This window comes from Lepidochelys kempii, chromosome 9, assembly GCF_965140285.1.
Source record: "Lepidochelys kempii isolate rLepKem1 chromosome 9, rLepKem1.hap1, whole genome shotgun sequence".
NCBI classification, from domain to species: Eukaryota; Metazoa; Chordata; order Testudines; family Cheloniidae; genus Lepidochelys; species Lepidochelys kempii.
In genome coordinates this window covers 79720843-79744632 of record NC_136388.1, presented here as the reverse complement: position 1 = coordinate 79744632, position 23790 = coordinate 79720843, and the positions used below count along the sequence as shown (strand labels likewise).

At 43.2% G+C, this 23790-nt stretch overlaps 1 protein-coding gene across 1 annotated transcript in view; it reads right to left on the bottom strand.

Annotated features, from left to right (window-relative positions):
* Window positions 1–6298: 6298 nt before the first annotated feature.
* The window catches only part of LOC140917693 (heat shock factor protein 3), a 50566-nt gene continuing 33074 nt past the window's right edge, over window positions 6299–23790 (bottom strand). Inside the window, exons 13-17 of the mRNA XM_073361004.2 lie at window positions 14116–14472; window positions 13047–13328; window positions 11965–12078; window positions 8873–8894; window positions 6299–7147 (exon numbers count right to left, since the gene is read on the bottom strand). Of these exons, the coding sequence (XP_073217105.1) occupies window positions 6934–7147; window positions 8873–8894; window positions 11965–12078; window positions 13047–13328; window positions 14116–14472 (989 nt within the window). The 3' untranslated portion in view covers window positions 6299–6933. The remainder of the gene's footprint in view (window positions 7148–8872; window positions 8895–11964; window positions 12079–13046; window positions 13329–14115; window positions 14473–23790) is intronic.

The window sequence follows — 23790 nt, the reverse complement described above, 5'->3', positions numbered from 1 at the left end:
ACGGCTGAGGTTGTGGGGCAAGTGATGCTGCTTTTCCACAATTTCAGCCCGTGCACGTCAGCGGAAGCACTCTATGTAGAAGTCCAGTCTGCTGTCTTGACCTTCAGGAGGAGTCCACCTAGAATCCTTTTGTAGTGTTGGTAGGGAGGTCTCTGTGGATTAGTATGTTGTTCAGAGGTGTGTTGGAAATATTCCTTGAGTCGGAGACGTCGAAAATAGGATTCTAGGTCACCACAGAACTGTATCATGTTCATGGAGGTGGAGGGGCAGAAGGAGAAGCCCCGAGATAGCACAGCAGAAGCAGCTGTCCTAAGAGTATAGTTGGATAGGTTAACAATATTGCTGGGTGGGTTGAGGGAACCATTGCTGTGGCCCCTTGTGGCATGTAGTAGATCAGAAAGTTTAGTGTCCTTTTTCTTTTGTAGAGAAGCAAAGTGTGTGTTGTAAATGGCTTGTCTAGTTTTAGTAAAGTCCAGCCACGAGGAAGCTTGTGTGGAAGGTTGTTTTTTTATGAATGAGAGTATCCATTTTTGAGAGCTCATTCTTTATCTTTCCCTGTTTGCTGTAGAGGATGTTGATCAGGTGGTTCCGCAGTTTCTTTGAGAGCGCGTGGCACAAGCTGTCAGCATAGTCTGTGTGGTATGTAGATTGTAATGGATTTTACACCTTCAGTCCTTTTGGTACGATGTCCATCTGTTTGCATTTGGAAAGGAAGATGATGTCTGTCTGTATCTGTACAAGTTTTTTCATGCAGTTGATAGATTTCCACTCCATACGGCTAAATGCAGTGCCTTGCATAATGACAGGTTTCAGAGTAACAGCCGTGTTAGTCTGTATTTGCAAAAAGAAAAGGAGTACTTGTGGCACCTTAGAGACTAACCAATTTATTTGAGCATGAGCTTTTGTGAGCTACAGCTCACTTCATCGGATGCATACTGTGGAAAATAGATGATGATTTTAATACACACAAACCATGAAAAAATGGGTGTTTATCACTACAAAAGGTTTTCTCTCCCCCCACCCCACTCTCCTGCTGGTAATAGCTTATGTAAAGTGATCACTCTCCTTACAATGTGTATGATAATCAAGGTGGGCCATTTCCAGCACAAATCCAGGTCCTCCCCCCCCCCCACACACACAAAACCCCACTCTTCTGTTGGCAGCAGGAGAGTGGGGGGGCTACGGGGAGGGGGAGAAAACCTTTTGTAGTGATAATCAAGGTGGGCCATTTCCAGCAGTTAACAGGAACATCTGTAAGCATATTCTTAATAATTGTGATTCTGTTTATAATAAATTGTAAATCTGCAATATTGATAATATTTGTAAATCTGCATTTATAACATTTTGTAATTCTCCTAGGTTCTGCCTATGATATAATTCTTCTATTTGACAAAATTGTAAATCTGCAATATTGATTTACAATTCTGTATTAAAGCTTGCAAACCGTACCTTGCAAGCAGTCAATTGACTCTGCTTTCTCTGAATTGATACTTTTTCCTCACTTGTTATTAAGATTGACGCTTGTAAAGCTAAACCGCCCAATTGACTCTACTTTCTCTGTATTGACGCTTTCCCTTGATTGTAATTGAGATTGACGCTTCTAATTGTAAACCACTCAATTAGCGTTACTTTTTCAAATGGTTATGTTCAATTGGCTCTACTTTCCAAAGGGATACTTTGTGATGGAAATTGACATGCTTTTTTGTAACTCCCGCGAATTGGAGCGGCGTTCATAGAAATGTCACAGAGACTCCCACCGTCTATAGTTTGGATCAGGAATGTTAAAAAACGGGGAGTCTCAAATAAATAACACCTTTGTATGTTAAAAGAAAGTCAATACCGAAGGAATGTTAAGAGACAGGGAGTCTCAAATAAATAACAATACTCGGTGAAATAAGAAATGTGTTTTTATTAAAGTAAAGAATGTATGTGAATGAATGGTGGGTTTTGAATAATAAGGGAAGTGCCAGCCTAGAATTTAATATCAAGTGGCTGAAGACGACACCAGGTGGAGACAACCAGAGAACCCCACCAGAGGGCAAACTGGGATCCACCTGAGCAATTCAAAGGATGAAGAAAGCTGATGAGCACCTGACAGCCGTCCTGGAGCCATCATGACTAACAATATGACAAAGCAAATTCCACGGACTGGCACAGGAAGAAATTCCTATAAAAATGGACACTAAGGACTGAGAACTTTGAGTCTCCAGTTCTGCCACTACCCTTCAGGAGCATCGGATGCGCATCTGACACGGACTCGGCTCCACTCTCATGTACAGGTTACCTGGCCAGTACTCTGTCACGAGCAACTTCCAGGCTGGTAACTATAACCCCTATGCAGAACTGGTATGAATGAATGAATATATAGTTAAGTAAGGAATAAGTAACAATACAATAGTGAGTTTTATATATATTTCTTTTTATTATATTTATAATAAATGTGGTCTCCCCTCCCCCCAGTTGAAGAGAGCCTTTAAAGGGACAACACCCCTTTCCTTGCAGATAGGGCAACTCGTTTGTCCAACTTTGTTTACTTCTGACTATTTGATGAACTAGCTTTAAGAGAACCCTCCAACAAAATCAGTACCTTAGTAAGGCATAAAATTCTTTGTTATGCCTAAAATCTTTGGAAACATTTTTTTAAAGCTGGTGAAATTTCATAAACATGTCTATTGTTATAGAGATTACACAATGTAAATTAGTGTTTCCTTTTTCTAAAAAGCAATGAACATTGTTACGAACACACTAAACCCCTGTGACTGATTAATTTGAAATAATGTCTTTGTTTCAGTGAGTTAGATATGTAGTAATCTTGAATGATTACTTTACGAAGGCTAAATTTAAAATATGAGTACATTTAAAATATAAAATCAGCTTAGAAATACCGATTAAGAAAATGTAAAACAGAGAAGAGCTGCATCATGTCTTCCATAATATTTAATGTTGTATTCAGCAGGACAGCTGACTGGCCCTTACTAGAAAGTTTTTGCAAATAAATCTGACAAACTTCAGGCTGTATAAAAAAACCCATGACTGACATTTTTTTATTCCCAAGTTTAGTGCTTTTAATTGGGTACCTTCTGCATGTCCAGTCTTCAGCAGCTGGCATGCAATGGAAAATATGCTCTATTTTCTTTTGAAAAAAAAAAAAAAAAAGACACCACTTCTGCAATTTCTTCATAGTCATTTGCTTAATTTGGGTTCAGGGATTTGGCTAGAAGAGGGTGATCAGGGAGGGGGAGGGAAGAGAGGAGGGGGGACAGTGGGGAGCGGGCAGGGCCTGGGCAGCGTGGGGGGGGGCTGGAGCAGAGCAGGGGTAGCATATGTACGGGGTCACAGGTGGGCTGAGGAGGTAGCCTCCCCAAGTGGCAGCTTCACCAACTGCCCATGAGCCCAGGTAAGAGGGGACTGGCTCCTGCACAGCCAGTGCGCACTACAGTCTCCGTAGGCAGGGGCCGTATTCACAGAGCCGAATGTGCCAGCACCATGCATTCTGTATGAGGGAGAGGGTACGGGGGTCTCTGCGAGGAACTGACACACTCTGCCACTGTGAGGCGGGCTGGGTGGCTCGGTATCCTTGCTGCCTCATCCCTCCCCCACCAGGCTGCAAGCCCAGGCTGCCGTCAGACACAGTTTAATAACACTGCATAGGGCCCAATAAATCCTAAGGACAGCCCTGACCACTACTATGTTTTTGTCCCCAGGAGCCTTTATAGCTATTCTGTGGGAAAATGGGCCCTTTTCCCACAGAAATGGTCTATAAAGGACTGCTGCATGCAGCCAGATACTCTGATCTATATTATTTGACTATAGGACGAATTAATCAAAATCTCCAAAGGAATGTAAGGGGTTTCCACTAAAACTTGACTGTCTCCGATTGTACAAGATGGGAATGTAATCTGGGTACAGCTGTGTAAAAAGTAATAGAAGCAGTGCAAGGGGTGTTGAGTAAAAGAATTTTTGCATGTGAATCTTTTTGTGTAGTTATGTGAGGTTTTAAGGACTAAACCAATACTCATGGTTTGTAAAATCCTGTTTGTAGGTTTAAGATAATTGGTTTTTGGTTGTTTTTTTTTTAAATAAAGAAAAAACAAACAATGGCACTAAATCTATTTGAATCTCTCATTCAAAGTTGCAAAACTGACAGACACTTTTTGCCAGACACAGGTAACTAGTGTTGTTTGGCTTTGATATTTAGCATTTAACCCTTAAGGTACCTCAATGTTTAATATGTTTTTAAATAAAGACAAAGTCGTGGCTGTGGTGGGAGGCGGCTGGGACCACGGGCTGAGGGAGATATTTTGGATTTTTTTTGTGTGCCCACACAGGAAAAAAGGGGGGGAATGAAGGGAACACTGAGCCTTGGGGTGGCTCTGGGTGATCGGACTGTCACTTTGGTGGGGGTGCAGGAGAAATCTGTGGGCATGGGGGAGACGGTTACACCTTGTGTGGCTAATATAATGTTGTAGAGTTGAACTGTGGAGGGGTGTGCATTTTCCTAGAACATGTGCAGTGTATGTTGTAGAAGAAATGCAAACAAAACATGCTACTTAGTTAAAATTCTATTAGGGCTCCAAAGGGAGCCACAATAGGTTGTGTTTTCTTTTTCAGATGGCTGTGTGTTTTAGAAGCAGAAGTTAAAAGTGAAAAGTAATCGGAACTCTGGTGGAAGTTAATTGTGTCCCTTTTAAGGCAGAGTCTCTGAGCTGCTAATAGCTTTGGATCCAAAAGCAAGCCAGAAAGCCTCTGTGTGGATGCAAATTACCTAGCTGTTAGGGGAAGGAGAGCACTGCCCATAAATGGCGGTACAAAGGAGCTGCAAATAATAAATATACCCGGTCAACAAACAAGCTAGTTGTAAGCAAGAAGACTCAAATTGTGGCCCTCCAGGAAAGGGAGGTAGGAAAACAAGTCAAGCCTGAAAATAAGAGGGTCAGGTAAAAAAATAAGAGGGACAGGCAAGGCTCTGTGGTGTCAGAGCTGAGAAGAGGGACACGGGGTAAATGTTCTGCGGCATCAGAGCTGGGAACAGAACACTGGGGAACAGACTATCGGCATGTAGAGACAAGCCCGACTGGTGTGAAGGGCTTCAGAATATGCTTGCTTGGAAACTAACCCCAATAAACATTGCATTGTTTGTGCTTCGGACTACTGGTCTTTTGCTACTTGCTGTCTGTGTGACAAGAACCAGGGAAGTGAGAGGGTTGAGGGAAAGCCCACAACATCACCCTCTAGGGACAACAGTCTTCGCCCTTAACTCAAGGCTTTGACAACAGGAGGAGCTACAAGCCAGGTTCAAAGAGGTTGGAGCTGCAATTACTGTATTTGAAAATGATGCATCTGGTGTCAAGTCAGTCACCACTGGACTATGTGAAACAGTTCAGTTTAGGGCTATCAAGAAAGTACCTTGGCTTCTTAATTAGGCAAGCAGTTTCATGGTTCAGGGCATTTCAAGAGTTGGGAATGCAAGTTAACTATAAACAATACCAAGTAAGTGATTTCAGAGTAGCTCGACGGGAAAGAATGGCAATTTCATAACAAGGAATTGGTTCTTTGCCTGTCTCTAGCTAGCCCCCAGCTGCTTTGCATCAGCACTGCAGCTACAGGATATTGTTGGTTTAAAGACTATGGGCCACATCCAGTCCTTGCACAAGCAAGTTACATGTTTGAATTCAATAGGATAGTGCTAGGTTATAGCAGGAGCTAAATGTGTCTCTCTCTATAGCTGACCCCAGAGAATGGCCAGAAGGAGAATACAGGAGGGTTGTTTCAGTGCTCTGGGGAAAGATATTTTTGAAAGAAACACCATCATTGCTTTTTTAATATCCAACATGTGAACTGATTTTAAAAGGTACTGAACACATTTTTACAGGCGAAAATATAGTCTTGTAATTATAATCTTCAGGAAGGGATTTAGGAATAGATGACATTACCTAAGGACAAAGTTCTGTCCAAAGTTATGCAAATTCCCTAACAGGGAGTGCCCGGATAAAACTGAGGGCAGAATCAGGCCCAACATCTGAATATGGGTTTGTGAACAGGAGTGGGTGGAAGAGAGGCAGCTACAGGAATAGTTTTAAGTTAGTGGAAAGTTTTTATTAACACAACACTTAAGAGCTGTGGCAAGGGATGGTTGTTACCATATGATGCCATATTAAAAATACCATTTTGCATAGGAAAACACTGTTGCCTATATTAAAGCCTAAGGGCAAAGCAAGGAGCAGAAAAAAAAATGATAGTGGGAGATGCCAACACTCCTCGCCCCAGACATTTTAAAAAGCCTCTTCCATCTTTTCCAAATGTTAAAAATGCAATTCCAGCAGGAGACAAAAGGAAGGGACTCTCTGAAGGAATAGGTCCCAAGTTGCAATTTGAGATACTATATGATTGGATAGCTACTAGCAGCCAAACTTTACTACAGAATACATACAGATTTCCTCTTGCAGTAGAGGTATGGTATAAAAACTATTACAGAGCAAGATACGGATGTAGAGTTTGTTCCTTTCCGCTGGTCCCTTCAATACTAGGCAGTTCTTATTTTGGCCTTGCTCTCAGGTTTTTTTTCCTGAACTCTCCTTGCATTATTAAAGGACCTTCCATTGTCTGTGCTGAACATTAGACCCCGGGGGGAAGAGAGAGCAAGAGAGACACACAGACACACGCACACTTTTCACCTTGTATCATTCCTGGATAGTTTACAGCAGGAAGCTGATCTTAGAAGGTGCTTGAGAACTTGCATGAGAACTAATAGGGCAGACTGGATTCCATGAAGAACCAGAGGGTGATGCAATTGCCCTTCAGCAATTAAACAATGGAGCTTAATATTTTTATGAGAAGATGGAAAGGATGAAGGGCTTCCCTTAATGAATGGTCACCATTCAAGCTCTACAGCCCTACCTTCTGCACTGCTGCTGGTGTGTAAATGCTGGTTTTCTATGGAACATCCCCCAGTTCATATTCAGATGCTGTTGCTTTCACAAGAGTTGCATAGTCATTGTTTTTCACTGTGCCAATAGTCTCATATTCATTCTTTTCCACAGGCTGTGATGTATAGTTGTTTTCACCTCTAGATTTTGCTTCCTCATATGTGCACTTGTCATTGACTCCTGAATAAGTCTCTCCTCTTGTGTGGTTCTTGGAGTTAGGACTGAAACAAAAGTCGAATATTAATGGGAGGAAAGAGCCAGGGGAGACTTAACATCACCCAGTTTCAAGATCCTGGGCAATGGTCCCTCTAATTTTTCCCATCCATGTGTGGAATGAATTTTGTTATGTTCACTAATATGGAGGTGATGTCTGCTGGGGGTGTGGCCGAGGGGTTCAGAGTATGGGAGGGAGCTCAGGGCTGGGGCAGAGGATTAGGGTGCAGGGGGTGAGGGCTCCGGCTGGGGTGGGACCAGGGGTTTGAGGTGCAGGCTGCCCCGGGGCTGTGGGGGTGGGGGGAAGAGAAGAGAGAGAGAGAGAGAACACTCCCCCCAGCTCTCTCTCCTTGCAGCAGCCTCTGGGCTCAGATTGAGCAACTCTCCCCGCCACAGCAGCTGCGAGGCTGGGGAAAAAGGCACCTCTCCACGCCACAGCCCCTGGGTAGGGGAGTCCTCTCTCCCAGTTGCAGCCCCAAAGCTGGGAGGAAGAGGCATGTCTCCTTGACGTGCCGCAGCCCCAGGACTGGGGGAGTTAAGTGCGCAGCCTTTGGTGGCCTCCTGTGCGGCGCCAGACCTTAGTGGGAATTTAGGTCCTGGGGCCAGATTTTAGTCTGCATTGCACTAGCATAAACCTGGAGTCATTCCATTAATGTCAGTGGAGCGACACTGGATTTACAGCAGGGTAGCAGAGATCAGGCTTTAGTCTTCTGCTTTTAAATGACAGTGGAATATTAGCTATGGAACAACAAGACCCCGGATACTAACCCAAGCACATTATGGGAGGCTGAAAAAGTTGTATTAAAAGGAAAAGCAACAATCTGCTAAGTTTGGGACCAAATTCTCTGATGTATGACACTGACCTCAGTGGGGCTATGCCAGCTGGGGATTTGGCCCTTGGAAAATAAAGGACAGAATAAATAGTGGACAAATTGAAACATATGGGCCAAGTACAGCTGATAAAGTTCTCCAAGGTGGCATGTGGCTGGCCACATTTTTTACAATGAAGGTGCAACCAACGAAGAGAAGTCCCAGCATGCAGTGAGCAATGTTGATCAGAGTTAGACCTTATTTTAACATACTGCTGTACAAACCTCACTTGGACAAATTTCATTGGCAGAATACCACACTGCAACATACACTCTTACAATCACTTTATTGGCATCTGGATAAGTAGCTCCCACATTACATGTTGTTTTATTGTCAGGACCTTTAAATTGGCAGCTTGTCTTGTGTATGTGTGTTAGTGAATGGAAGAGTAGGACACAGGGATTCAAATTTAGGATTAGGATGGTCCAGGAAGAAATACCAGGGAGTAATGGAAGGAGGTTCAGCAAAGGACAGTTTTGGATGAACATCGGGAAATGGTTCTCAATTGGGAGACTATCCCAAGGGAAGAGCTAGAAATTCCTGTTCTTTAGATTCTGGACAAAACTCTGTGAATTCACTACAGAGGACAATTGTCACTGGTCTCTTTGGTGAAGGAACAGAGAATCCAATAGGTCTTTTCCAACTGCAATTTTGGTGATTCTAAGATATTCACAAACATTTCTATCGCTGTCCCCTGTGTGAATATCTAATGCTGTCAATCACAAATACCATTAATACCCCCTCCTCCTGTATAACCAAAGAGGACATTCATTCTTCACTTGGCAAATAGCTGTCCTGCCACAGAAATCAATATTACAACCCCAGAAGTTCTTTCAGCATGACAGATAAAGAATCTTACTCACCATGTTACTTCATTCGGATTATCTGAAAACAAGAAAACGAAATGTTTTGTAGTTTTATTCTTCCAAGTGGAAATCAGATTTTTATTTTTAAAGTCTTATCATTGAAAGATGTAATAATAATTGCCCTTACATAACACAGTATGTTTTTATAACACTGTACAATCATAAACTAGTGCATCCATTCCAGGACCCTGTTTGGTTAGTGTTGTTTCCATTTTACCCATTGTAAAACCAAGGCAGAGTGGTTAAGAGACTTGCCAAAACCGGGAATAGAAACAGCCTTGTGTTCAGTCCATTACATCTTGCTGCCCCTTCCTGGATGATGGTTCTACTTAAGAATGGCTGTGAAGGGTCAGACCAATGGTCCATTCTAGTCCAGCATCCTGTCTTCCAACAATGGCCAGTGCCAGGTGCTTCAGAGGGAATGAACAGGAGAAGCAATCATCGAGTGATCTAATTCTTTTTTTGAGCCCTGTGATAGTGATAATTTCCAAAAGGCTTCTGTCACTGAAGTGCCCTATGCTGCAATGAACGCTAAAAATCTCTTCCCATTAGGGCTGGATGTATTAGGCCTGTCCAGCTAGCGAGTAGACACTAAAGTTGATTCAACCAGAACGAAAAATTAAAATTGCAAAATTAGCATCAAGTTTACAAAGGGATTCAATTACATTTATCTGTGAACATACTGCAATGACAAAATAGATACATGACATGACCTCTAAACTAGTAATATGTAGATACTTGATGCTCTGAGAAAAAGTCAGTTTTACAAAACTGAAAACAAATCACAAATCAGCTGGGGGGGAGAGGAAGTATTTAAACAGAAAAATGTGAATGATAATTGGGAACAATTTAAGATGGCCAATAAGCCACAATTGCACCATTTAACACTGGGGGAAGCAGATAGTAACGAATAAAAACAAACAGCTAAGAATTGTAGAAAATTGATTAAGGAAGCAAAAGAAATCTATGCCCAGCAGAGTTAAGAACAATAAGGAGTTTTTATTTACAAACAAGGAACAAAAGGAATCCAGACAATAGTACTGGTCCACTATTAGATGAAAATGGAAGTATGGTCAATAATAATAATGTGGGGGGGAAAAGGAATAGTGTCCAATAATAACTAAATAGCATAATAAACTACTTATGCTAAACAATCTGTTCCACCTTGTATTTAGTTGTGACTCTCTCAGTTAATTTCCCACACCTGAAGATGTTTGCAACATCAGTGTGTCACAGTTAAATACAAGGTAGAACAAATTGTGTAGCATGAGTAGTTAACACATATTTCAAGGGATCAGATCTGTGTAGCTTGAAAGCTCGTCTCTCTCAGTAACAGAAGTTGATCCATTACAAGATATTACCTCACCAGCTTGTCCCCCAGAATTGTTGGCATTTGACTAGAGGCAGCTGTAGGGGTTAGGTGGTTCTCTCTTCTCTCTGCCATGTGCTCAGTGACACAAGCCTTCTTGCTGCTTTATAAAACTCTCTCTCTCCCTTTATTTTTACTCTTTCTGTAACAGGCTAAGAGACTTGCTTTTCTCAGCTGTTCTCTCTCACTTTGTGTCTTATCTTCTCTAATATACATGCTCTATTTATTTCAAAAGACATATTTTGAAAAAAGTGTGAAAAATAATCAATCTAAATGCATAAACAATATTTTCTAAAAACTAATATTTAATACCTTTATTTAAAAAAAATAATTTCTCTGAAAAGACCTCAGCATATTTAAGGGACATATTTTTTGCAGTTTTAAAACACTCTTTTCTGACATTTTTCACTGTCATAGTCCATGTTATTTTGTAAATTATCTAAAAATGCCTATAGAAGTATTTTTCTTTAAAATGTGTGTAAAATACCTGTTTTCTTCTAACCTTAACACGTAAAACTCTCACAAACAGCCCTAAAGTTCCCCATGAAAAAAAAATTCAAAATGGCCAACTGCACCAAAAGCACACATATCCCAATAGGAGACTGGGGCAGAATGTAAACCAAAAAAGGGGCATGGAAACTGGTCAGAGTTATGTGGTGACAAACGCTATACAGTGCTTAGCTATGTAGACCTGAATTATCCCAACACTGGGGCAGTATTTGATCTGGGAGTTTATTATACATTTAGGGGACAATATGGGTCCAGATCTGAATTTCATGTCTGTTCAAACGCGGGGTTTGGGCCTTTCTCCAGAGTGACATAGTTCATTGCCTGCTCATGTCCTGCTCAGTTCTTGGTTGCCCGGTGACTGCTTTGCACCAGCTAAGCTAGTGCAATATGGCTGCCCAGAATACCCCCAGCACAGATGGCTCTCTCTGGCAGATGCTGAGCCATCTCTCTGCCCTTTCATATTTGCTCACCACCCATGGAAGGGGTTGTAATGAATCTGCTAAGCAGGGAACTACCCATTCCCATCAACCACCTCCCCACCACACTTCATTTTCCACAGGCCAGGTAGGAGGAGGGGGCAGAATTCTATTGAAAAAACAGACCAAGGAAGTTCTCTGGCCCTTCTTTGGAAGCAGAGGTGGCATGGCCAGCAGCAGCAGTGAAGCCTAAGGCAGAGGGAAACGTCCAGGAACTATGTACGGAGCAGGCTGCACAGAAACCAGGAAACCACATGTGGAACAGGGGATGACTTGAAGCAGGAAATTCTATGGCTTGTGTTCCGCAGGAAGGCCAAGGCTAGATGATTACAGTGGTCCCTTCCATCATCTACTCTTTCTACAGTCAATAGGAACTGTGCTGAGATGTCAATTGGAAGCAACTTTTATAGAATGAAACCATGTTGACTTCCTAGCAAACAGCTCTGAGGCACACAGCTGCAAGAAGTGCATTCGCACGATTGGAATGGATAGATAAAGTACTGTAGCTCAGTGCTCAGAGAAAAGGAGACTAGCGCAGTGGATTCTGATTACCCTGTCAGTTCCTGTTCTTGATAAACTAAGCCTACCCCTTAGTGTTCCATTTCAAGAAGTGATCTCGATTGACTTATTTTCTTTCATTGCACTGTAGCAATGTTTTTATTTGGCCCCTCTCCAGAAATCTTCAGAAGCAAAAAGCCTGTTCGCCCGGCACGTCCCCAGCGCACCCTACTCACCCTTCTTGGTCTCTCTCTTACACAAGACGACCGCAATGACAACACACACCACAGCCACAGGGAGCACGACAATCAGGATGATGAGATAGAGGGGCAGGCTGGTCCCCTGGTACCCTAGATCAAAACAGCACACTGTGAGGTTTCAAGTAAGGAAGCAATTGTGCTCTGCTGGACTCCCCAACATACTGAATTCTCCCAAACCATGGGAGTTTTGGAGGCAGGAATTTTGCTCCTGATGACTTCATGACGAACCACATGAAATTAAGGAAATCCATGACTCCTCTAGGCATGTCCTTCCAAGTGTTAGGACAGCTGCCATCCCATGGAGTCTGCAACCAAGTAGCCCAATGGCACAAGGTCATGCTTCACAGGAGAGCAGAGGAAAGGGGTGTAGTAGCTAGAACCACATAGGGCAGCAGAGTTCATTTCCAGCAAGTTCTATCAACCTGAGGACTAACTTCTAAAATGGCAGCAAGTGGACGTGTCACATTCAACCCACCCTTCTCCATCATTCACACAGAACCGCAATGAAACCACCACTTCGCTTCCTGTCTCCCAATTGCTTCCAGTTCAGCACTGAGCAGGCCTCACCTCCTTCTGATACCATGGTGTGCACCTTGATCTCAGAGCAAGGCACCATGGTTGCTGATTTTGTGAGGTCTAAGAGAGAAGTGACAAATGTGTCAGACTCTTCCACCCCTTCAATTATGAATTTATAAATTGGATAAATGCAAAAGTTGTAAACCTCCCACGTCTTATAGAGCACTTCTCATCTGTAGATCTCAAAGGACATGACAAAGGGAATGCCCGTTATCTCCAAGGGTAAACTGAGGCACAAGAAGGGGACTTGCCTAAGGTCAGCAAGCTGGCAAGTGGCAGAGCTGGAGGACTGAACATTTTTATGACCCTAGCCAGTGATCAGCTTTGTCCTAACTAGGAAGGCTGAGAGTGACAGCTAGCGAATCTCACTGTTGTTTAGATTCAATCTAAATGTCTAAACCTTTCTTAAACCCGCTTAAGCCATTTGTCTCATTATCACCCAGTGTCTCAGAGATCACCAAGCATTAATTTGGGGCACTTACCCCTCACAGTCAGCTGCACTGCATCACTCTGCCGTATGACTTGTGAGCTTGCTCTGTTTTCTGCTTCACAGTAATATTTCCCCGTGTCAGACGTTTGCAGAGACTCAAACATGAGTACGGCGTGATTGCTCACAGGTACTGCGTTTCCTCCTGGCTCTCCCTTGAACCATCGGTAGATGATGGGTGGGGACCCACTGACAGAACAGGTCAGGCTTGTCCGAGCCCCTTTTGGTACAGTGAATCCCAGAGCGCCTGGTCTGATGATGGGTTTAGTCACTGCAACTGAAAGACAGAGGGAAAGGGATTTGGGTCTGAATTGTCCTGAAGTTGCAGGGTATTTGATCTGGGGATTTGGTCATCATAGAGAAAGGTGTAGGAGTCAGACTTCCCTGAATTCCATGGCTGTTCACCCTTCTCCAGAATGAATTCATTCATGACCTGCTCATATAATCCCCTTTTATACAGAGTTTCTGAGCTCCCTTCATGGTTTCCTTGTGACTGCTTTGCACCAGCCGTGCCAGCACAACGTGGCTACTGCAGGGAATACCCCCACACCACAGCCTGTCACTGTCAGAGGCAGAGCCATTTTTCTGCCCCTCCATAAGCCTTCCACACCAAATGCACAGAGAGAGTTCTGGGGTGTGTTGGGGATGTTCTTGAGTGTGCAGCTGGGGCAATCCTGTACTCCAACTCTTCTGTAACTGCTGCAAGGCCCACAGATATGTTCAGCAGTGAGGCACTTTAAAGCAGTCGTGAAGGCTGTCTTAAGTAGCACTAGTGGCCAAGCTAGATACAAGCCACACCCCCAAATCAACGTCACAGGCATGAATCCCATCCTTTGGTCCATGTCCCTCTAACTAGGATGGGGCTAATGCCAGTGCAGTGAAGACGATGCATGGCACTCGAGAACCCGTGGGAAATGCTGGCCCCAACCCTGTGGATGTGGGGAGTCAGTGGGGAGTGGAAGTCCCTCCGCATAACCCCATCCGAACCAGATCGAAAGCCAGCTCGGGCAAGTGCTTTATGAGTGAGAAATGCCAAGTAAATCACATTTTATTATTGGATTTACCTTTAACGACATTAACTCTAGTGGTTCTCTCCCTTGTTAGCAGGCTCTTGTCCTGGGCTCTCCAGGTGACTTTGCAAGTGTAGTATCCGCTGTCTGAGACTTCAAGCTTCTCAATTTCAAGAGACACATCGCCTGGCCTGCTATTTGGCACGCTGACCCTACCTCTGTACTGTGACAACAGGATGTGATCATCAGAGCTATCCCTTCGAAAGATGGTGGCAGGGCTTTGATCTCGTTCCAGGGTCCAAATGACTGTTTGCTGCACAAAGTCCTGGGAAGGCACGTAGACACATGGCAAGGTGATTGAACTCTTCCATGTCCCTTTAATGTCATAGGTGCCAGTCAGTTCCAGGATGGCTGTAGAGAGGGAACAGGAGATGAGGGGTAGAAATAAAAGAACAAAGGAGAGAATGTCAGTAAGACCAAAGAGTGCTAGAGGCACATCCAGGTGGAGTCCACTAAGCTGCAAGCACACAGACAGCAGTTCTTGACAAACACTACTGCTCGATTTCCCTAGTCGCACCTAGTGGATAGGGCAATGGCTTAGGATGTGGGAGACCTGGCTTCAGTTCCCTGCTCCACTGTGGAATTCATGTGTGACCTTGGGCAAGCCACTTATTTTTTTATTCCCCCCTCTGTAAGATGCAGATAACACCACTTTGCTGTCTCACAGGGGTGTGGTGAGGAAACATACATGAAAAGATTGTGAAGTGCTTTGAGCTCTATTCATGAAAAGGAATTGTGGTTATTGCCTCTCAGATCCTGTCATAACTTAATGTGGCTGCTTAGAAAGTTTTCCCCCCTCTTCCTTAAAGTGCCCCACAAAGCAGAAAGAGATATTCAGAGGCTGATGCACACCAAGGCATGTTGTCCTAATTAGTTCGAACACAAGTCATGTGTTCTCTTAAAATGTCACTGGCCTTTGGGCCATGAACTGGAACAATGGATGCGAAGTTCCTTGAACTTTGGGGAGGTCCAGATCTGCATCTGGTCTTCTTGGTTCATGGCCACCCTTATAAGACAAATCTCAACCAGATCACTGGATCGGAGCTATGGGCAAGTTTGCATTTGGAGCCACATTTCTTATCTCCAAGTTCTGTGAAGCTAGGCTCACTCTTCCAGTATATCAGATCGCCGTCCAAATTTCAGCCTCGAATGGTCTGAGCTGCTGCATCTCATTAGCAAATGACTTCAGAATTTTCCTCAAAGTCCAGCTTTTACTTTTCATCCCCCTGAACCCCTTTTCTGAAAGCCTCCTGTTACTTTTAACTCCGTTTAAAACGGAACTGCAAGTAAGCAACTGAAATAGGAGCTCACATACATCTAAACTTTTCCTTTTGCATCAGAAACCAGGACTGGTGCCTTACTTGACATCCTTTCCTAAAACTGGGTTTCCACACTCACCTTTCAAAGCAGTTTTCAACATTTTCCCTTTATCCTGTTTTCCAAGTTCATTGTCATTCAGTGCAGATTTACTGATAAAGTGCAAGCACATTTCATTTGAAACTGCAGCACGATGTAAAATGACAGCTCAGATTCTGATCTCAATTACACAACTGTAAGATATTTTATTTACACTTATGGAGGTCAGAATCTGTTTGGAGGAGAGTTGTGTGTAGAGCCATAGCTAGCACTGTAATTACGACACCCACTAGTACAGGAGTGGGCAAACTATGGCCCGCGAGCTGTTTTAAGCCAGCCTGCATGCTGCACCAGCGGCTTAGCCCCACTCCACACGGGGCACTGGGGTGGGGCTGCACCACATGGCTCAGCCCTGCTCCGGCCGGGGTGCTGGGTCAGGGGCTGTACCACGCTTGAGGTAAGTGCCGCTTGGAGCCTGCACCCCATAGCCTCTCCCTGTGCCCCAACCCCCTGCCCCAGCCCTGATCCCCCTCCTGCTCTCCAAACCCCTTGATCCCAGCCCAGAGCACCCTCCTTCACCCCAAACCTCTCATCCCCAGCCCCACTCCAGAGCCCACCCCCCCAGCCAGAACCTGCACCCCTTCCTGCACCCCTGCCCCAACCCTGATCCCCCTCCCGCCCTCCAAACCCCTCGGTCCCAGCCCAGAGCACCCTCTTACACCCCAAAATCCTCATCCCCAGCTTCACCCCAGAGCCTGCACCCCAACCCCAATTTTGTGAGCATTCATGGCTCGCCACTCAATTTCTATTCTCCGACATGGCCCGCAGGCCAAAAAGTTTGCCCAACCCTGCACTAGTAGGATTCTGAAAAGCTAAGTTCAAAAAGAATGAACATATTCCAACCACAACATGAATTCTGAAGAAGCTAAAATGCCAGAGAATAAACTCTCCCAGTACCCTGGACAGTCTTATTTTATTCTTAGTCTGAGTACATTAAATCTGACAAATTGCTCAATACTGGGCTGTTTCTTACATTCTCCTTGTTGTATGTGATGCAAATAGCTGAACTGGAAATATACAAGCTGCATTTTCACTCCAGGGATAACAAGCTGCTACTTTCCACATGGTTTGAATTTGAAGTGACTGAAAACCAAGCTGGTAGAACAGAAGAGATACTGGTTTTCACAGCCTTTTAAAGGTTTAATTCTTTTATCAGGTCCATACCTATGTGAACTTAGATTAACTGTCTCTAATATGGAAAATGTTTTCATTTACTCACCACTGCAGAAGGTGAAGGAATTCACAAACACCACTAGCCACACTAACTTTTCCATTCTTCACAGAACCGCAGCTACTTCTCTTACCCTGGACCTCCTCTCCTATCATCAGATGCCAAGTCAGCCATACTTCCTTTCAGCACTCGCTCACTCAGCTAGCATACAGAGTTGCTGCTGCTCTTTTCCTTCCTTTTTTTCACAAAAACCACAAGTATGTTCTTACTGAAAGTGTTGGAGTGATGGTTCTACAGACAGGACGGATCCTAATGAAGGATGAAGTTAGGAAAAAGGCCTAAGGTTTTTTTCCCTCTTTTTCCATTACATATTACCTTTACTTTGAGTCTGCTTTGCTTGCCATTCATTTGATTGGCCAAGTAATTGTTTCCTTTGATTATCTTTTTAACTGGACATTTTTGCCTTCTTTTCATGTTTTGCATTCTTCTCTCAAAGGCCGTATTTTTAGATCATCTATCACACTCAAGTTCTGTTAAAAGCACATTATGGTTGCAAAGAGAAGCACTCAATAGTTAGGAAGTGCCAGAATTAAGATAAATTGATTTTGGCCCAGTCTATATGTATATGCATTAAGGTACAGTATTGAATTATAGGATCACTTTTTTTTCCCCACAGGACCCCTGCCTCGTTCAGTGCACAAAATGGCTGGTGAATGAACAGCTGTTTGATTTTGTTTTCTCCTCATTGTTCAACGTGTGGACTTTGGCTGGTTGAGGAGCTTGCTGGATCATTAATATTGATTTTCAATAAGCTTTGGGGCACTGGGAAAGTTCCAAAAGACCAGGAGAAAGCAAGTGTTGTGCCAAATTTTTATAAAGGGTAAACCGGGTAATCATAGGCCTCTTGGCCTGACATCAATCCCAGCCAACATAATGGAGCAACTGATATGGCACTTGGTTAATAAAGAAGTAAAGAATGACAACATAATTAATGCAAATCAATATGGGTTTATGGGAAATAGATCCTGCCAAACTAACTTGATAGCTTTTTTTTTTTTTAAATGAGATTACAAGTTTGGTTCTTAAATGTAATAATGTTGGCTTAATATAGTAGACATCTTCAAGGCATTTGACTTGATACCACATAGCATTTTGTTAAACAAAACCTATTTAGAACAATATAAAATTAACATGGCACACATTAAATGGGTTAAAAACTGGCTAACAGATAAGTCTCAAAATGTAACTGTAAACAGGGACTCATTATCAAGCAGGTTTGTTTCCAATGTGGTTTTCCAGAGATCGGTTCTTGGCCCTGTGCTATTTAGCTTTTTAATCAATGACCTGTAAGGAAACAAAATCACTGATAAAGTTTGCAGACGATACAAAAATTTGGGGAGAGGTAAATAAGTAAGATGACAGGTCACTAATGCACAGCCATCAGGATTGTTTAGTAAACTGGGGGCAAGCAAGCAAGCAAATATGGGCTTTAATGTGACTAAACAAATGCATAGTCTAGGAACAAAGATGGTGGCCAGGCTCATGAGATGGAAGGCTAGATCCTGGGAAGCAGAGATTCTGAAAAAGATTTGGGGGCTGTGGTGGGGGGAAAAATAAAAATCAGATGAACCAGAGCTCCCCCATTGTGACTCTGTGCCAAAAAAACCCTAATGTGATCCTTGGATGCAGAAGCAGGGGAATCTCAGCTAGAAGAAAGGTTAATTTACCTCTATTTGGTACCGGGGCAACTGTTGCTGGAACCCTGTGCCCACTTTTGGTGTCCACACTTCAAGAAGGATGTTGATAAATTAAAAGGAGTTCAGAGAAGAGCCACAAGAATGATTAAAGTTTTAGGAAACATGGCCTATAGTGAGAGAGTCACGGAGTTCAATCTATTTAGCATAACAAAGAAAAAGTTAAGGGATTACTTGATCAATATATTTGATGATGGGCTCTTCAATTAGCAGACAAAGGTACAACAAGACCTAATGGCTGGAAATTGAAGCTAAACAGTCAGACTGGAAAAAAGGTAAATTTTTGAACAGTGAGGGTAATTAACCATTGGGACAATTTTCCAAGGGTCATGGTGGATTCTCAATCACTGGCATTTAAAACAAATCTAATCTTGACTTTAAAAGATATAGTCTAGTTCAAAATGAATTATTTTGGGGGAGTTCTGTTGCCTGTATTATGCAGAAGGCCAGACAACATGACCACATGGTCCTTGCTGGCCTTGGAATTTATCAGTCAAGTTACTAAGGAGGCACGCCTGAACTAGGATCAGCTAATTCTCCAAGTTACAGAGGAGGAGGAATAAACCAGAACCTGAAAAGGGCTGTCAATGGACAAAAGGGTTTATGAGTTATTGAAGAAGACCCTTGACAGGAGAAACTGAGGCAGGGGATGCTTACACAGATGCCCTGAGGCTTGGAGGGGGCACACAGGAGGCAACCATCTGATGGCAGTGCTCTTCTCAGTGCCAGTGCTGAGTAGCATACAGCCATATGATCTCATGGTCCTTCCCCCAAAGGGAATCATCTTCCCTCGATCTAGAAGGCTGTGAGCAGTCATTCAGATACCACAGACCAAGTGCCAAAGATATAAAATCACAGTCCAGGAGAAGTGACCAATATCACTGCTGTGGCTGGGATTTCTCCCCCAGCCTCCCATTTACTATAATTTTAAAACTTGAATTTGGGGCTCAAAGTACCAGAGACTGACGTTCTCCATGTCCCCCAGAGTAAGTACAGCCAGGGACCAACGCTGTACCTCAGTCACCATTATCCTTAAGGAACACAGGGAAGTTCAGTCCCCAGGCCCCTACAATCCTTATCCTCGCAGCTGAGTCAGAGAGCTCGATAAGTGTCCATTGTACCAATTGTTTCTGTGATGCAAGCACCACTTTGGCTCTGGAATGGGGCTGAAACCCTCCTATTTGTTTCACACAGGCCAACAAAAGGGGGGTGACAAATCAGGAGAAGGTTGGTAGCAAGCTGTTGTCAAACAATCTGCACGCAGAAGAAAGGGCAAGTTATACAGCAAACATTCACACTAAACCTCCCTACTGCCTCCCGTCACAGCTGACTTCTAGAACAGGCTAAAGAGCAGCCACGAAACTGCCAGTTTTAGTCTAGATTTTGGCTGTTACATCAAGAAACTGATGGCACTGGCCATAACACTCAACTATCACAGTCAGCAAACAGTGACACAGAAAATCATAAAACCATGGCCTTCATTCCAGTTAGTGAAATAAAAACCTAATGCAAATCAGCTTGATTCTGGCCATGGTTTCTAGGCCCTTTGGGCTGCTTCACGCAGCAGTGGCTTTCCTGGCGGAGAACCTCCAGGAGACTGACATGAGTTTTGCGTTGTTCATTATCTGAGTCAAGCTCCAGTAACACATCTGGAGCTTCTTTAAACAAACTGATGATGCTATTCTCCCAATGCATCCTGCTGTAGATCACAACCTGGGATAGAAGAACCTGTTTTATAGGGATAGGGAATGGATTCCCAGGTCTGGGCATCTCTGACATTTTGAGAAGTGTCCTGGCATCTCTACTTTCAATCTGAACAGCTTCCAGAGCTGGGCAGAAGGGACACTAGCATGAAATGTTCAAAACGAAGGAAGGAAAGGTGAAGAGACGCCATCTCCCCTTAATTATTTTATCTCATAGTAGCCTGTTATGAGAGATCGCTCCCTATTGGGAAGCTACTAGTAAGATAGCTAAGTTTACGTATAGGGCAATGTCTGGGAACCTACAGAACTACTTTAAGGAGTGCTTAATGAGAGAAGACTGTACATGTGGAGGAAGGAACATAGCCTGAATGTTTCACCTGTCTTGGCTTGCTCTCTTTGTAGGTATGAACACTGAACATGGTGTCAGAAGAGAATTGGCCCCTCCAGGTTCATTCATTCAGAAACTAAGTATATCAAAAAGAAAAACTCAAAGAGAAAAGGATAATCATGGCAGCAAACCAGATTGCTGTCCATGAGCAGATAGAGAAGACAGACAATGGTGTTTCGCAATTGTCCATTCTTTAGATCAGTGCTACTCAAAGTGGTGGTCCGTGGACCGGTGCCGGTCCACGAGCCATCGGCTGCTGGTCTGCGTGCACATTGGGGAAAAAAAATTGCCAGAGCCCACCTCAGATAGCTTGAGAAGCACTGGTCTAGATCCTTTAGATCACAAGGGAAAACTACAAAATTGCAACAAACTGGATAAAAAGGAAAACAAAATAAGAACAGCCTCACTATTAACTGTGGCAGGCAAAGGCCGCCACATGCGCCAAATACTTCTGGACATGTCAGCAGCAGACCCATGTAAAATACTAGAAGTGCTCCAAATGATATTGAAGATCTCTCTTCAACCAGTGTAATCATGAATCTGAACAAACAGATCAATAGTCATTTTCACAGCTTGGCAATCTGACTCATAGGATTATCAAATCTTAAAGAGATAATTACTAATATATTAGTAATGGGAGAAAAGACAAAGGAGCTTGAAAGAGAATGCTCAGAAAGCCCACACTAACTCTACCAAGAGTGAGGGACATGTACAAAGCCAGTGTTCAAGCTCACATCCAAATGCAGAGCATAAGTGGGACAGACAGATTAGTTTACCAAGTAGCCAAGGAAAAGAATAAAAACTACAAGGAAAAATACACCAACATTTGTGCAAAAGCAAATGCACAAATCACAAAGCAGAAGAGAGAAAAAATGCTAAGACAGACCTGGGGGTACTGTCGAGAAAAACATGTTAATGGAAAATGCCAAGTATCTGGGGTCTTGCCAAAATTACGGAATAAGAAATTATGCCAAGGCTTGCAGAAAAAAACAAAAAGAAGTGTACCAGATCAAGGAAGCAAGCAGTGACTCAGAGGAGGGGAGTCTGCACATGACAGTAATATATTGCGAAAGAGCAAAATTAAATGGTTTGTGAAGCTCAAACTAGCAGCAGATGCAAAGAAAAGACAGCAGCACACATGCAGAAAACTGAATGTCAAATAGATGTGGAGGCATCAGTGAATGTGCTAGGCTAAGAAGATTGGTATTATGCAAGAGAAGAAAGTGAAATTGCAACCAAGTGAAGCCAAATTAAAATTAGGCAAGGCGTGATCATAATACACTAGGACAGTGAAAATTACATGCAGAATACCCAGGAAAAGTGATCAGGCAGAAATTTCTGGTAGCACAAACACAGAAACCACTGCTTTGAGCTAGAACAATTGAAGTCTGAAACCTGGGACAAACAATTCATACAACAGACACAAGCAAAAACATACCCAGAGCAGACAATGAACCATGGCAACCCTGCAGCAAAGATGCCAAAAGATTATCAAGCTGGTTTTGAAGGACTGGGATGTCATCAAGGCATGTCACACCCAGAAACAAATAAAACAATTCAGCCACTATCGGCCTCACAGAGTACAGTTTAACATAAAAAGAAAAAAGAATAGAAGCAACAAAACAAACTTAAAAGTCATAAAGCCCCCAAGTTAGATAAACAGCATGACAGCCATTGTGAAGCCCTGCAAGCTGCACATTTGTAGACATCCAAATAGTTTAAACAAAGCACTAAGAGCAGCTCACTACAAAATGCTTACAACTGAAGTGTTACTTGACATTGTAAAGCTCAAAACAGCCTCAGTATTTGCCAAAGACTGATATTGGCAAGTGCTATTAGGTAAGGAAAGCAGCTACCTCACCATATTTTGGACTTCAGCAGGAAGATACAGAGCGCTGAGAATGCTGCTTGGGATCAAAACCTGTAGTGAAGGACTATCAATGCCACCAGCAAGCCATACTAACAAGACTTGCAGGGATAAGCGTCACTCACAGTTGAGGACATTCTAGTATGCAGATGCAGACACAGCATTGCAGAAACTATGGCCGATAAGGACCTCAACCTCATCTCTCTGCTAGAAAGAGCCAAGAAAGTAAATCTGAAAGTGAATTAAAAACAAGTTGTAATTGTGGTTCACTGCAGTGTGATACAGGGTACACTGGTTGACCTCCCAAGAGCGCAAACCACAGAGGCAAGTATTGGACATGGTTACCTTAAAATAATGCAGCCATCACACGCAAAGAACTGGTGCCCAACTTTCCCATCCTGGCATGCTGTGATGTGAACAAAGAGGAATCCAAATAATGTGAGGACAGTGAAAAAGGGGTTGGTGCATGTCTCCTACAGAAGCTTTCACATCAAGATAGCAATCACCAAGGGGGGAGGGGGGAGGAAAGAGAGAAAAGATACACCCAAATTGAAAAGGAACACCTTGCTAGAGCTTCAGAATGAAGTCTATTATTGGAACAGAACATTTCAATTGTTCTTTTCAAAACGACGTTTCATTTTGAAATTTTATTTTTTGAAGAAAGAGGTTTTGATTTTCTCTCAACAGAATGTTCTGATCAACTGAAAATTCCACTTCACAGACAAATTTCACTCTCCCCACATTCAGATATAGAACAAAGATAAAACTTTCAAATCTGAACATTTTTAATTGAACAGAAAGTCCAGGTACCCAACAGCTCTAATGCTGTGTGTGCTGGGTAGAGTGGCAGCTACGTTAACAAGACAGCAGTTATTTGTCTGTCATCACATTGTACCAAATTCAGTGTGTCAATGTTGTCGCTCCTTGTTACTAGGAAATAAACCACATTAATAAGATGGGTGTCAAAATAGAAGGAAATACCCATGTAACTAGCTGTGCCAGCATTTCATTTCTCCCCTTTCTCCTGCAGTGTCCCTCAATTTAATACAGAGATCTTGACTTTTAAGAAAATCCAAATAAAAACAAGTGAAGGGACATGGATGGTTAAGGAGACTGTAAACAAGGAGAGGGTAGGGCAACGGCCCCTCGTAACCTACCAGATGGAGTCTTTCACCTTTGGGTCACAGCCATTCCAGGCAAAATGGGAACTGAAATCTGGGGAAGCTTGCTGTACCACTAACTGTATGGCATCACATCTGCCTATTCTCCAAGGCTGCCACACTAGGTCCTATCGTCCCTTGCATGAGAGGGCCTTCTGTTCCGGTGCTCTCTGTCCACCAATTCCAGTTGTTAAGAACATAAGAATGGCC